Source organism: Chiloscyllium plagiosum, chromosome 1 (assembly GCF_004010195.1).
Source record: "Chiloscyllium plagiosum isolate BGI_BamShark_2017 chromosome 1, ASM401019v2, whole genome shotgun sequence".
In the NCBI taxonomy this organism is placed as follows: Eukaryota; Metazoa; Chordata; class Chondrichthyes; order Orectolobiformes; family Hemiscylliidae; genus Chiloscyllium; species Chiloscyllium plagiosum.
In genome coordinates, this window is record NC_057710.1 from 22,236,779 (window position 1) to 22,251,021 (window position 14,243).

Genomic DNA, 14,243 nt, shown 5'->3' on the forward strand with positions numbered 1-14,243 from the left:
CCCATCTATCAAAATGACTATATTTAATTTGTTCGAACTCAACATAAGTCTTAGCTGGTTCTTTATGTTTCTGAACTGCTATCTATATGATTCTGGTACCAATTCATAAGCACTTAAAATAAGCACTTTTCATAATCTCTTGACCCCTCATCTGACAGCACAGCAAATACCTCATTAATCTCCAGCATCTGCAGTCCTCACTTTCACCTGGTACGCGAATTAGAGTCGAGAGTGTAGTGCTGGAAAAGCACAGCAGGTCAGGCAGCATTCGAGGAGCATGAAAATTGACATTTCAGGCAAAAGCCCTTCATCTGCTTACCAGTTTAGTCTGAACTAGTCTGACCCCCAAGTCCTCCGACCACTCCATCTGCCTAGCCAATTTTTCAAATGAAATAAAGAAGGCTTCATCTTTCTCATCAAAATGTGGTAGAGTTTTGTCATATTTGTATATGTCATTACCTTCTCTTTAAATCTCCATCCTGTTAACTTGACTTTGCTGACTAAGTCACAACTTCTCAAGTTCAAATTCTCTCTCTTTTTCTCTTTCCCTTTCTTCTCCCTCTCTCTGTTTGCTCAGCTAATAACCTTCTGTCTTTTTTTTTCTCTCTCTTCCCCCCCCTTTTCTCTTGCCTCTCTTTCTCTTTATCTTCTAACACCATTTTCCTCAATTGTAATTTAAGTTTTTCAACCTCTACTGCACTTGTCTGTTTCTCTGACACATAAGTGTTTGAATAATTCCCTTACAACTTCTGCTTTACTTTTGTCCTTGGTTAAACCCAATTCTAACCTCTGCCAATTCTAAGAGTGTGGACTTTTCTTTCTAAATGTTCTTGGCAAATTTGGGTATCATTTTCAAACCTCAGAACCTCTTCAACAATTTTAAGAGCCTATTTCTCTCACTTTTAGTTTAGCCACCCACAAGTAACCGAAATTAAACAAATTCTCTCCGCGTTTTATTTAAAGATCTAGGACACTAAGTGTTTAAATCTACTGGGCTTTTTCAATAGCCCGAATCTGTCCAAATCACAGTCTGGATCAGTCTAAACCTGTCCAAATCGTTGACCTGAGCTCCCAAAGTGTTACGACATGGGATAAACCCCTCTGCTAATTTAAACCAAACACACAGAAAAGCTCACATCGCCTTGTAATCTATAAAGTATGAGTGACAAGAAACTACCAAGTCCCACTGTTTAAGAAATATTAACTATTTATTCTTTAACTCTAAGAAAAAAAAATCAAACAACAGCTTTGTCTGAATGATTTATCTCCTCCCACTCCACAACAATATACTTATCTGATAAAACCCTTCGATTACGTTTTACAAAAAATTCAAATTTCAAAGCCAGATTTTTTGGGTCTTCTTTCAGTCTTCTGCACAGATTTCTATGAACAGGTACCTTTTGGAGAGCGATTCTGCGGCCATCTCTTTTTGTTGGTGTTCTTTGCCGTTCTGGCTAACTGTTCACAATGCCTGATTTTTATACCACAAAACATTAGATTGTCTCATTGATTTGATGTTGTCAAAACAGTAAAATTCAAATTTGATTGTATTTTGGTATCCTAGGGCATAATTTAAACTGGCCAAATTTGAATTTGTCGTGTACCATAGCAACTCCGCTCGATCTGTTTGTTTCACAGCCAAACATTATATTTTTAAAATTTTTGAGCACACTTTGTGCTTATTAAGTCCTTGCCAGCTTTCACACTCTCTTAAAGTAACAGTATATGCCTACGTCTTCATAACAAAATGCAACAAGATTTCAACAATATCCAGGTTTGGGCTGACCATGTGGCAAGTAGCATTCATGCCACACAAATGCCAGGAAATGGCTATCATCAATAAGAGAAAAATCTAACCACAGCCCTTTGACATTCAATAGTGTTACCATCAATGATTCCCCACTGTCAAAATCCTGGAGGTTACCATGGACCAGAAATTCAGTTGGACTCGCCAAACAAACACAGTGGCTATAGGAGCAAGTCAGAGGCTAGGAATACTGCAGCAAATAACTCACCACTGTCTCTCCAAAGCCTGTCCATCATCTGAGGCACAGATTAGGAGTGTGATGGAATAAACCCCATTTGCCTGGAAAGATGCAGTTCCAACAACACTCAAGAAGCTTGATACCATTCAGGACAAAGCAGTGTATTTGATTGGCACCACATCCACAAACATCCACTCCCTCCACCACTAATCCACAGTAGCAGTAGGTTGTATTATCTACACGATGCTCTGCAGAAATTCACCAAAGATCCTCAAATAGCACCTTCCAAATCTCCAACGACATACGTCTAGAAGAACAAGGGCAGCAGATACATGGGAGCACTGCCACCTGCAAGTTCCCCTCCAAGCCACTCTCTATCCTGACTTGGATAAGTGTTCCTCCACTGTCATTGGGTCAATATCCTGGAAATGTATGCATTTATGTATAGCCATGGATTGTAGCAATTCAAAAAGACAACTCACCAGCACCCTAAGGACAATTAGGATTGGGCAATAAATGCTTCCCAGCCAACGATGCCCACATCACACAAATGCATTAAAAAAAAATTTAGTATAAGAGAAATAAATTCTTGTTTGGTTGTATTGGAGTTTGGACCATATGTGGAGTAGTGTGTGCACGTTTTGTCATCTTACCTCTGAAAAAATGTTATTCCCATAGAGGAAGCACAGCAGAGGTTCACTGGAAGCACAACGAAGGTTCAGCAGACTTGTTCCTAGAATGATGGAATTTGAGGAATAAGGTGATTGAATTGAAATGTGCAAACAAGTTAAAGGGACAAGCAAGGTGAATACAGGATCTATGTTTTCTATGGTTAGGAAGTTGAGAGCCATGAGCATAATTTAAAACTAAGAGGGCTGCCACTTCAGTCTGAGATCAGGATTATTTTTACTTGGATGGTTGTGAACATCAAAGAGTTTCCCATCCAGACCCATTCCTCTATCCTATTACTCAACATTTTCCCGACCAATGCACCCAACCTAAACATCCCTGAACACTATGGGCAATTTAGTTTGGCCAATTCACCTAATCTACATATCTTTGGACTGTGGGCAGAACCCCACACAGACACTGGGAGAATGTGCAAATTCCACACAGTTATCCGACACTGGGACTGTGAGGCAGCAGTACTAACCACTGATCCACCTTGCCACCTATAACTGTTCGATCAGACATGTTTATTTTGAATGGCGGGGCAGGCTTGATGGATGAATGGCTTGCTCCTGTTCTTTGTTCCTAAGGTGACTGACCTCTGTCAACCACAGCTATATTCCTTGGACAAAGTGTGTTTCCAACCTGTGTAAGGTTTGAGTCAATTAAAATATAACTCCCTACAATCTACATTACAGCAATGATTACTTTTCTAAAACAGTTTGGCTGTACAGCACTTCGAGATTTCAGATGTTACGAAGAGCTATATAAATTCAAATCCTTCTCTCCCTCTTTATCGTGTTCACTGATATATCTTGTTCTTGTTGACTTAAATTGTCTTTAGTTACCCCAATGTGTCTCAATTTCACACAAAATCCTTGTGTTTAAATCTTCCATAGATTCCTTTTCTGTCGTCTGTCCAGCCAGAGTCTTCCCCTATTTTCTGAATTTTGGTTTTATAATCATGGCCTTTTGTATCCTTCCTCCCTTTACTCCACCATTCATCACTATGCCTTCAGCCATTTAGATTCCATGATCAGAATTTGTCACGTTGAACATTTCAAATTATCCATTTCCCCGTATCCTGAAAGTTCTTCCACAATACCCACTATGTTAACAAAGAATAATCTCCCCTCCTAATAGATACATGTCTGATTGTGCCCTTTCTCTTCGATTACACTTCAGTATGGGGGGAGATTATTTCTATGCTATCATTCCAGGCTATTAATCCAGATACCCAGGTGATGTTCTGGTGTCTTGGATTGAAAACCCATCACGATGGTAGATAGTGGAATTTCAATTCATTAAATAATTAAAAATAAGAGTTTAGAGATGAGCATAAAACTATTCTCTTTAGATTAGATTACTTACAGTGTGGAAACAGGCCCTTCGGCCCAACAAGTCCACACCGCCCCGCCGAAGCGCAACCCACCCATACCCTTACCTAACACTGCGGGCAATTTAGCATAGCCAATTCACCTGACCTGCATATCCTTGGACTGTGGGAGGAAACCAGAGCACCCGGAAGAAACCCACGCAGACACGGGGAGAACGTGCAAACTCCACACAGTCAGTCGCCTGAGGCGGGAATTGAACCCGGGTCTTTGGCACTGTGAGGCAGCAGTGCTAACCACTGTGCCACCGTGCCGCCCAATCTTCAAAATCAAGCATCTGTCTGGTTCAATAATGATCTTTCATAGAACATAGCACAGGAAAATGACCCGCCATGTCTGCAGCAACAATCATGCCATTCTAAACTAATTCCACCAACCTGCACATGGTCCGTATCCCTCTATTCCTTGCCTCTTCATTTGACTATCTAAATGCCTCTTAAACATTGCGACCATATTTGGGTCTACCACCTCCTCTGGCAGCCACATTCCAGGCACCTACCACGCTCTCTGTGAAAACCTTGCCTCACACAACTTTAAATTTTCCCCCTCACTTTAAACGTGTGCCACTATCTGATCTCACCCTGGCAAAAAGACTCCCACAATCTACCGCATCCATGTCTCTCATAATTTTATGTATTTCTATCAGGCTGTCCCTCAGCCTCCAGCGCTCAAACGAAAACAATCCGAGTTTGTCAAACCTCTGCTTATAGCTAATGCACTTCATTCTGGGCAACATCCTGGTAAACCTCTTCTATACCCTCTCCAAAACATCCACAACCTTCCTCTCTTGTGTGGTGACCAGAACTACACACAGGTCTCCAAAGTGGCCTAACTAAAGCTTTATACAGCTGTAACATGACTTGCCAACTTTTATACTCAATGCCCTGAGTAACAAGGCAAACATGTGCCTTCTTTGTAACATTATCCATTTGATTGCCACTTCCACAGAGCTATGGACTTGCATCCCAAAATCCTGACATATATCAATGCACCTTAGGGTCCTGCCATTTACTAATACTTTCTTCTTGCATTTGACCTTCCAGAATTCATCACCTCATCTGTCGATTCTTCTCCCAACTTTGCAACTGATCCTGCTATATGATTTGACAGCTGTCCTCACTATGCACAACACCTTCAGTTTTCATGTTGTCTGCAAACTTACTAATCAGATCACCTGCATTTTTATCCAAGTCATTTATGTATTGCAAAAGAACAGAGGTCCTTGCACTGATCCACCACTGATCACAGACCTACAGTCAGAAAAACAGCCCTTCACAACTACCCTCTGTCGCAATGACCAAGCCAGTTTTACGTTCAACTGACTAAATTACCATGGATCCCATCTGACATAATTTCCTGGACCAGCCTACAATGAGGGATCATGTCAAATGCTGCAGTAAAGTCCATGTAGACAACATGCCTGTCCTCTTCAATCTTTGTCACTTCCTCAAAAAAAACTCAAATCTGAGAGACAAAAACTTGCCCGTGTAACGCCATGCAGACCATCCCTGAGAAGCCCATTCTTTTCCAAACTTGAATAAATCCTGTCCTTAAGAATCTTCTCCGATAATTTTCCTACCACTGATGTTAGGTTCACTGGCTCATCGTTTCCTAGATTATCCCTATTGCCCTTTTGAATAGAGGAAGAACATTGGCTATTCTTCAATCTTCTGGAACCTCGTCTGTGGCTACAGAGGATACAAAGATCTCTGTTAAGGTCCCAGCAACTTCTTCCCTTGCCTCCCTCAGTGGACTGGGATAGATCCATCAGGCCCTGGGGTCTTAAATATCTTAATGTTTTTCAAGGTACCCAACACAATCTCTGAAATAATTCCTTGGAGGCTGATATCCTGTCACCAAGTCTCCCTTTATTTATACATGCATAATACTTGACACTGATTCAGCTCCCTCAGAGCCAGCTCTGAGTGAACACAAATCTGACAATCCTATATATATCTGTCAGCCAAAGCTCCCTGATTAGACCAGGTTAACAGATGCACTTAGGGAACTCATTCTATGAGATGCACCTGGCTGACCTCGTTACAATCACTACATCCTTTTCCCTCTAAGTCCAGGAAAGTTATTTTTCTTGTAGCCTCTCCTGGCACGTTTTGCTGACTCTGACTCAGCTTCTGATCCAGGCAACCTGTACTGAACCATAGCCTGCCTCTTGCGCTCTGAGCGACTTGAAAGAAATTCTTCCTCTTGTACAGGCAGTAAAGACATTAAGTCTGGGACATCTGCCATGTCAGTCTCAGACTCCGAGGTTTCTTCGATGCTAGATGGAGTGGGTGAACCCATAGGTTCCTGCAGCCTTTCCAACTGTTCTGAGGGGCTGGGTATGTTTTGCTCCTGCCTTGTTTGCGACTTTGCAGCTTTCATGTGGTCCACCTGCTTGTTCAAGACCACCTCACCTACCCAAACTTTGTATATCTCAAGACCTCACTTCACATTGACCATGTCTCTTCCACATGCAGGGCTTTTTTTTGTGGTTTCGTCACCAAACTTCATCTCCTAAAGTAAACTATCTCTCTCACTTCAAGGAGTCTTGTGTCTGGCACTGGCATTCCTGATGCTGTTTCACCCTCACCCCAACATTTGGAAAGATCAGATTTAGCTTGATGCAGAGTCCTCTCCCCATTAGCTGGAGATATTAGTGTAGCTACATGAGGGATGATGTGATAATCAAATCATGTTTTGTTTTCTGCAGGAAATGCTTTCAGACTGCCCATTTTTACTTGGAAGATTGGTTCTGATTTGAATCTTGCTAAACAATTTAACTATTCCAAGGCAAATGTAGGTGGACTTTCCAGGGTGTGCACTCTCCTGGATTACAGCCTATGAGTTCTCTTACTCACTTCAGGCTTATTGAGATTTTTTTGCTGTTTTGAGTGCACATACCAGAAGCAACTAGAATGGCTTGCTGGCCCAGATCCTGGAGAAAATGTTAACCATTTGGCCAAGGCTTGGCTTTGATTTGGGAATTTTGCTGTGGGCCAATCTACAGTCTCTCCCTTCAGGATATATCCTGAATGAGGCTATGTAGTTGCCGTTACTCAAGCGGTGTCCCCAAACTCAGTTGGTCTGGCGAAGGTGTCCACTTCCATCTGCATAATCTGTAACTCATATGCTCCCTTTGCCACATTTTCTAGTGACAAAGCCAGTTGTAGTGCCTGTTTGAAGTCCGGTTGGGCTTCAGCTAGTAGGCACTTTTGCATGGTTACATCATTAATTCCACATACCAAACAGTCTCTCAGCGTCTTATTCAGGGTTAAACCAAATTCATATGCCTCTGCCCGTTGTCTTAATCTCATCAAAAGTCCTGACTCAGATTCCCCTGGTTCTCAAACTGCTGAGTAAAACCGATAGTGTCTCAGAGTTAGAGAATACTTGGGATCGTAATATTGCTTCACTAAGTCCATCAGCTCTTGAAAAGTTTTCTATTTGGTTCCTCAGGAAATGTTAGACTCCTAATAACCAAAAAAGCTGTGGGTTCACAAGCTGTCAGGAAAATTACTCATTGCCCCAATGTCATTTGCTTGGAACAAATAACACCTTTTTTCCACATACTTAGACCAGTCTTTAACAGCAGGATTAAAAGGGTCATGCTCCCCAAATAATGAAAGATGCCATAAATGCTTACCCGAACTCAGTCACTCTTTATTTACACGTACTTAGTATTTGACACTGCTCCGGCATCCTCAGAGCCAGTTTTCAGAGTAAACAGAACCGCTGACACTCCTGCTCTAATCCATCGGCCGGGACCCCTGATTGGACCAGGTTAATAACCTCAATCAGGACCTCATATTCTATGAAGTCCACTTGGCTGACCTTGTTGCAATCACTACAACCACCTTCTTTATATTGACATGCCGTAGCATACCAACATACCTATCCCTAATTTTAGCATCAGCCATTTCCCCCTGCTCAGTGAATACCAATACAAAGTATTCATTAAAGATCTCACCCACTTCTTCTGGCTCCATGCATAAATTCCCATATTTGACCTTTAGTGGGCCTACCCTTTCCCCAGCTACCATCTTGCTTCTAATATACGTTTTTTTTAAAAAATGCATCGGAAATCTCCTTAATTTCATTTTGTCTTTTTGCCCTCACAATTCCTTGTTTAAGTTCTTCCCTACTTTCATTATACTCAAGAAACTTGTCTGATTTCAGTTTCCTAATTCTTTCATATGGTTTCTTTGACATTTTGATTTAAACTGTCAATATTTCTTTGTTCCCAAATCTTCCATCCTCACAGGAACTTGCTGATTCTGAACTCTGATCAAATGGCCTTTAAAAGATTCTGACATGTCAGATATGGATTTACCTTCTAACAACATCCCCCAAACTCATTTCTCCAGTTCTTACCCATCACTGTTGTAATTAGCCTACCCACAATTTAGCACTTTCTCCTGAAGACCAGTCTTATGCTTATCCATATGATCACTGTGCCCAAAATACTCCCACACTGAAACTTCAGTCATCTGGCCAGGCTCATTCCCAAATACAAAGTCTATTACACCCCTTCCCTACATGGACTATCTGTGTATTGTCTTTGCTGAACATTTACCTGATCTAGTCTTCATGTGACCAGATTCTTAATGTAGCTTAGTCTAAAATAGCTTAGACTAAAATAGCTTAGTCACTCGATTGTGACAATTGCTAGAAAGTCTCAAAAAAAGAAATGAAACTTGATGTCATCAGTATCACCTGGTATTGACATAGGCACCAGAAACGATAATGGCAGAAATAGCCCTGTCACCCTGAAAAGTCCTCCAAACTAATAACTAGAGGCTAGTGCCAGCATTGGGAGGGCTGTCTGTCAGACCAGTCAAGAAAAAGCATGACAGTCATATTCATGGAATCATATTTGATAGACAATGTCTTAGAAACCACCATCACCATTCCGAGATATGTCCTATCGCAAAGCAGGACAGACCCAGCATTGCTGATAGCACAATGCTATACACTCGGAGGAAGTTGCCCTGGAAGTCCTCAGTGAAGTCACATAACATCATGAAGTCACATGGCATTACTGTGCTAAATGGGACAGAGTTCGAAAAAATATGTGCGTCCATGAGGCTCTGTGGCCATCAGCAGCAACTGAAACATACTCCAACACAATCTGCAGCCTCATGGCCTGGCATATGCCCCACTCTACCATTGCCATCAAGGCAGGTGTTCACCCTGTTTCAATGAAGTGGGCATGTCAGGAGCAGCACCAAGCATACTTAAAAATGAGGTAATGATGAAGGGCCTATTCCTGAAACATCAATTCTCTTGTTCCTTGGATGCTGCCTGACCTGCTGTGCTTTTCCAGCACCACACTTTTCAACTCTGATCTCCAGTATCTGCACTCCTCACTTTCTCCTTAATAATGAAGTGTCACCCTGGTGGAGCTGCAAAGCAAGATTATCATCTTGCTCAACCAAAAAGGAAATAACAGAAAATGTTCATAAAAATGCTGATCGTTGATGTAAGACCGACTAATTGTTGATGTAAGGGTAGCATGGTGGCTCAGTGGTTAGCCTCACAGAGCCAGGGTCCCAGGTTCGATTCCAGCCTTGGGCAACTGTCTGTGTGGAGTTTGCACATTCTCCCTATGTCTGCGTGGGTTTCCTCCGGGTACACCGGTTTCCTCACATATTCCAAAGATGTGCAGGTCAGGTGTATTGGCTATGCTAAATAGTTGTTAGGTGCATTAGTCAGAGGGGGGTGGATTACTCTTCGAAGGGTTGGTGTGGACTTGTTGGGCCGAAGGGCCTGTTTCCACACTGTAGGGAATCTAATATAATCTAATCAACTGATATTAGACCATTCAGTCTGCTCCGCCATTCAATTGTGACCAAAACGTTTCTCAACCCCATTCACCTGCTTTCTCCCCATAACATTTGATCCCCAAGAACCTATCTCAGTCTTAAATATACTCAATAACTTAGCCTCCACAGCCTTCTGTGGCAACGAATTCCATTATATTCATCAGTCTCTGGCGAAAGAAGTTTCTCCTTATTTCCATTTTAAAAGGACTTCCCTTTACTTTAAGGCTGTGCCCTCATTTCTGAGTCTCTCCTACTAATGGAAACATCTTCCCAACATCTACTCTGTCCAGGCCGTTCAGTATACTGCATGGTTTAATTACATCCCCTCTCCCATCCTTCTAAACTCCATCATGTTTAGACCTGGTGTCCTCAACCATTCCTCATATGTTAAGCTTTTCATTCCTGGGGCCATTCTCGTGAACTTTCTCTGAACACACTCCAGGGCCGGTACATCCTTCCTGAGATATGGGGCCTAAAACTGTGCACAATACACCAAATGTGGTCTGACCGGAGTCTTTTAGAGCCAAAATGATAAATATGATAAATAACGTCATGAAAGCTAAACCAAAAATCCAAACAGAACTTTTAAAAATGTTCATAAAAATACTAATTGTTGGTCTGATAAATATCATCATGGAAGAGTACAGTCACCTTTGTAGAATCAATATTCATTCGTACCAGCAAGTCTTTGCCAACTTCAGAATGACACCTCAACTAATACCAAACTTTGTTTGCTCCCAAAGAAAATCATTAACTATTGAAATTATAATCTACAAGGTAGATCACGTCAGGTTCTGGGCATAATTCTGCAATGGAATAACCATTTTGATGTCTAGACAAAGAATACAGAGAGAAATAATTCAGATACTTCCATGGCTGTTAAGAATTTGACTTGAATTTTTAAAAACTTTGGCTTTTTGAGAAAAGGCTGGATCTGTACAAATTGTCATGACTTTCTCCAAAAAGAAACTGGTTAAATAAAGGGAAATGTGCTACCTTTACCCAGGTTTTCAGAGATTTGACTTGAGTTCAGTTCAGTGCCACTCTTCGCTGCTGTTTGAAATTGCTTAGCAAGCCTGCACTCCAAGAGATGGCTGTTGAGTTCTGCACTGATAACATTTGCAATACTTTTTCATAAAAATCACTCCTTTGCATTATTTTCCAACTTAATGTGTTTTTTTGTAATTTTCAGTGCTGGTGTTGGACGTACAGGCACTTTTATTGTCATTGATGCCATGCTGGACATGATGCATGCAGAGAGGAAAGTGGATGTGTTTGGATTTGTGTCACGGATTCGAGCTCAGCGATGTCAAATGGTGCAGACAGATGTAAGTGTGAGGTATTTCTATAATAACACAGATAGTGTGTTCTCTTCCTTTTTGCTGCTCTTCGCCTGCTAGTCAACAGCGCTTGCAAATTTGGGGAAGTGTTGTCGACTGAGCTTTAGTGAGTTGCTGTAGTGCATCTTTTTTATGATACATTCTGCTACCAATGAATGTTGGTGGTAGAGGGATTGAATGTTCCAAGTGACAGATATGGCCCGGATTAAGCAGTTGCTTTCTTCTGGGTGCTGGTGAGCTTCTTGAGTGTTGTTAAAGTGACACTCATCCAGGTAAGTAAAGAGTATTCAGTCAGGTTCTTGACTTGTGTTTTGTAGATGGCAGACGAAGCACAAGGGGAGCTGTGCACCTCAGAATTCTCAGCCTTGTTGTCATGCTTTTGCAGACATGTATTTATATAGGTCATTCATTAGCATTCTGGTCAGTGGTGTCCCTGAGAAGTGTTTGGTGGTGTTACAAAAAGTATGCCTTGCAATAAGGGAAAAGGGATGTGATGGATACTAAAAAATTAACAAAGAGGAGGTACAGGAATTTGGCTTGTTAGTCAGTTCTATCATTCAGTGAGATCACGGTTGTATTGATAGTTCTGATTTTCCTACCTTTTCCCCCAAACCCTTGATTCCCTTTCTGATTAGAATTCTATCTCAGTCTTGAACAACCTAGCCACGAAATATCTCTGTAGTGAAATGGGCAGCAAATGCTGGCAAAGTGATGCCCGTATTCTATAAATGAATACAAAAGAATTCCATAGGTTCTGTACTCTCAGTGAAAAAAATTCTCCTCATCTTTGTCTTAGATGCACAACCTTTTATTTTAAGATATACCATCTAGTCCCACAGGAGGTACACATTTACCCCACCGTGCTTCAATGAAAATGTTTCAATGAAAACATACTCTCTTTTTCCTATGTTTCCAATGAGTACGTGCCCCTACTCAACCTCTCCTCATCAAAAAATCTGTCTATACCCAAAATAACCTAGTCAACCTTCTCTGGACAGCCTCCAATGCCAGTATATCTTTCCTTAGGTAAATGGACTAAACTCTTCACAATATTTCGGCTGTGGTATAACTAGTGCCATATATAATGTTAGCAAGAACTCCCTATTTTTATGCCACGTTCACTTTGAAATAAAGGCCATTGTTCTATTTGCTTTCCATGTTACTTGCTGAATTTGGATACTTGCGTTTTGTGATTCTTGCACAAAGGTGCGCAAATCCCTTGCTGCAATCTTTCCCCAATTAAGTAATATTCAGCTTTTCAAAACTTACTGCCAAAGTGTGTATCCTCACATTTCCCCTCGTAATATTCCAACTCCCAAAATTTTCCCACTTACCTAGTATGTCTATCTTCCTCTGGAGTTTCTTTGAGTCATCCTCAATACTTGATAATACATTCACTTCCACCATCTAAGTCATTAATATATTTTGTAAGTAATTATGGCCCAGCCCAGATCCTTGTGGCACTCCATTAGGTACAAGTTTAAGGAGGGTTTAAACTAGTTTGGCAAGGGGATGGGAACCAGAGCTACATATCTGAGAGGGGAGTAGTTATAGATGGAGCAGTGACAGGATGCAGTGAATCTATCAGGAAGGTTTTTCACGTGATGAAACAAAGGGATCGGTTAAAATGTGTCTGCTTTAACACAAGGAGTGTCAGAAATAAGAGTGATGAACTTAGAGCATGGATCGGTACTTGGGACTAGAATGTTGTGGCCGTAACGGAGACGTGCGTTTCACAGGGGCAGGAAAGATTGCTAGATGTTCCAGGGTTTAGAACATTTAAAAGGAACCGGGAGGGTGGAAAAAGAGGAGGGGGTGTAGCATTGCTAATCAGAGAGTGCATCACAGCTACAGAAACGAAGGTTGTTGAGGAAGGTTTGTCTACTGAGTCAGCATGGGTGGAAGTTAGGAACAGCAAGGGAGCAACCATCTCATTGGGGGTTTCTACAGACTCCCTAATAACAGGAGGGAGATTGAATAACTCATAGGCCAGAAAAATTGGAAAAATGCCATTGTAACAGGGTTGTTGTTATGGGTGACTTCAGCTTTCCTAATATTGACTGGAACCATCTTGGTGCAGATGGTTTGGATGGAGCTGTTCTTGTCAGGTGTTCAGGAAGGTTTCCTTATTCAGTATGTAGACAGGCTGATGAGGGGAGAGGCCATTTTGGATTTGGTGCTCGGCAATGAGCCAGGACAGGTGTCAGATCTCGCAGTGGGAGAACACTTTGGTGACAGTGACCACAACTGACTTAGATTTACCATCGCCTTGGAAAGGGAAAGGAGCAGTTACCAAGGAAAGATATTTAATTGGGGAAAAGGAAATTATGATGCTATCAGACAGGAGTTGGGAAGTACAGATTGGGAGCAATTGTTCCACAGAAAGGGCACAACAGACATGTGGAAACAGCTTAAGGAGTAGGTATTGCAAGTGATGCACAAATTTGTTCCTCTGAGACAGGCAAAAAGAGATAAGATTAAGGAGCCTTGGATGACAAGAACAGAGGAGCTTCTCATCAAAAGAGAGAAGGCAGCTTATGTAAGGTGAAGGAAGCAAGGTTCTAGCTTCAGAGGATTATAGGCTTACTAGAAAGGAGCTCAGAAATGGATTGAGGAGAGCTAGGAGGGGGCACAAAAAAGGCTTGGCAGAAAGGATTAGGGAGAATCCAAAGGCATTTTAACTCACACGTGAGGAATAAGAGAATGATCAGAGAGAAGGTAGGGTCGGCCAGGGATAGTGTAGGGAATTCTGGATCAGTGGTGCTGGAAGAGCACAACAATTCAGGCAGCATCCGAGGACAGGCAAAATCGACGTTTCGGGCAAAAGCCCTTCATCAGGAATAAAGGCAGAGAGCCTGAAGCGTGGAGAGATAAGCTGATGCAGCTACCACCCCCACGCTGATTGATGATGTCACTTCTGCCCCCATCATGGCCACTCCCACAGCCACTTCCGGCCCTCACATCATCGCCGATGCCACACGCTCAGTGACTTCCGCCACCCCTACTGCCGTGTCTGCCACCACTTCCGTCCCC

At 42.0% G+C, this 14,243-nt stretch overlaps 1 protein-coding gene across 7 annotated transcripts in view; it reads left to right on the plus strand.

The window, feature by feature from the left end:
- Positions 1-14,243, plus strand: part of ptpra (protein tyrosine phosphatase receptor type A) — a 308,647-nt gene that overhangs the window by 238,214 nt on the left and 56,190 nt on the right. For all 7 annotated transcript variants that reach the window (XM_043701175.1, XM_043700933.1, XM_043700779.1 and 4 more), the window contains one exon: positions 11,063-11,198. In XM_043701175.1, the coding sequence (XP_043557110.1) occupies positions 11,063-11,198 (136 nt within the window). The remainder of the gene's footprint in view (positions 1-11,062; positions 11,199-14,243) is intronic.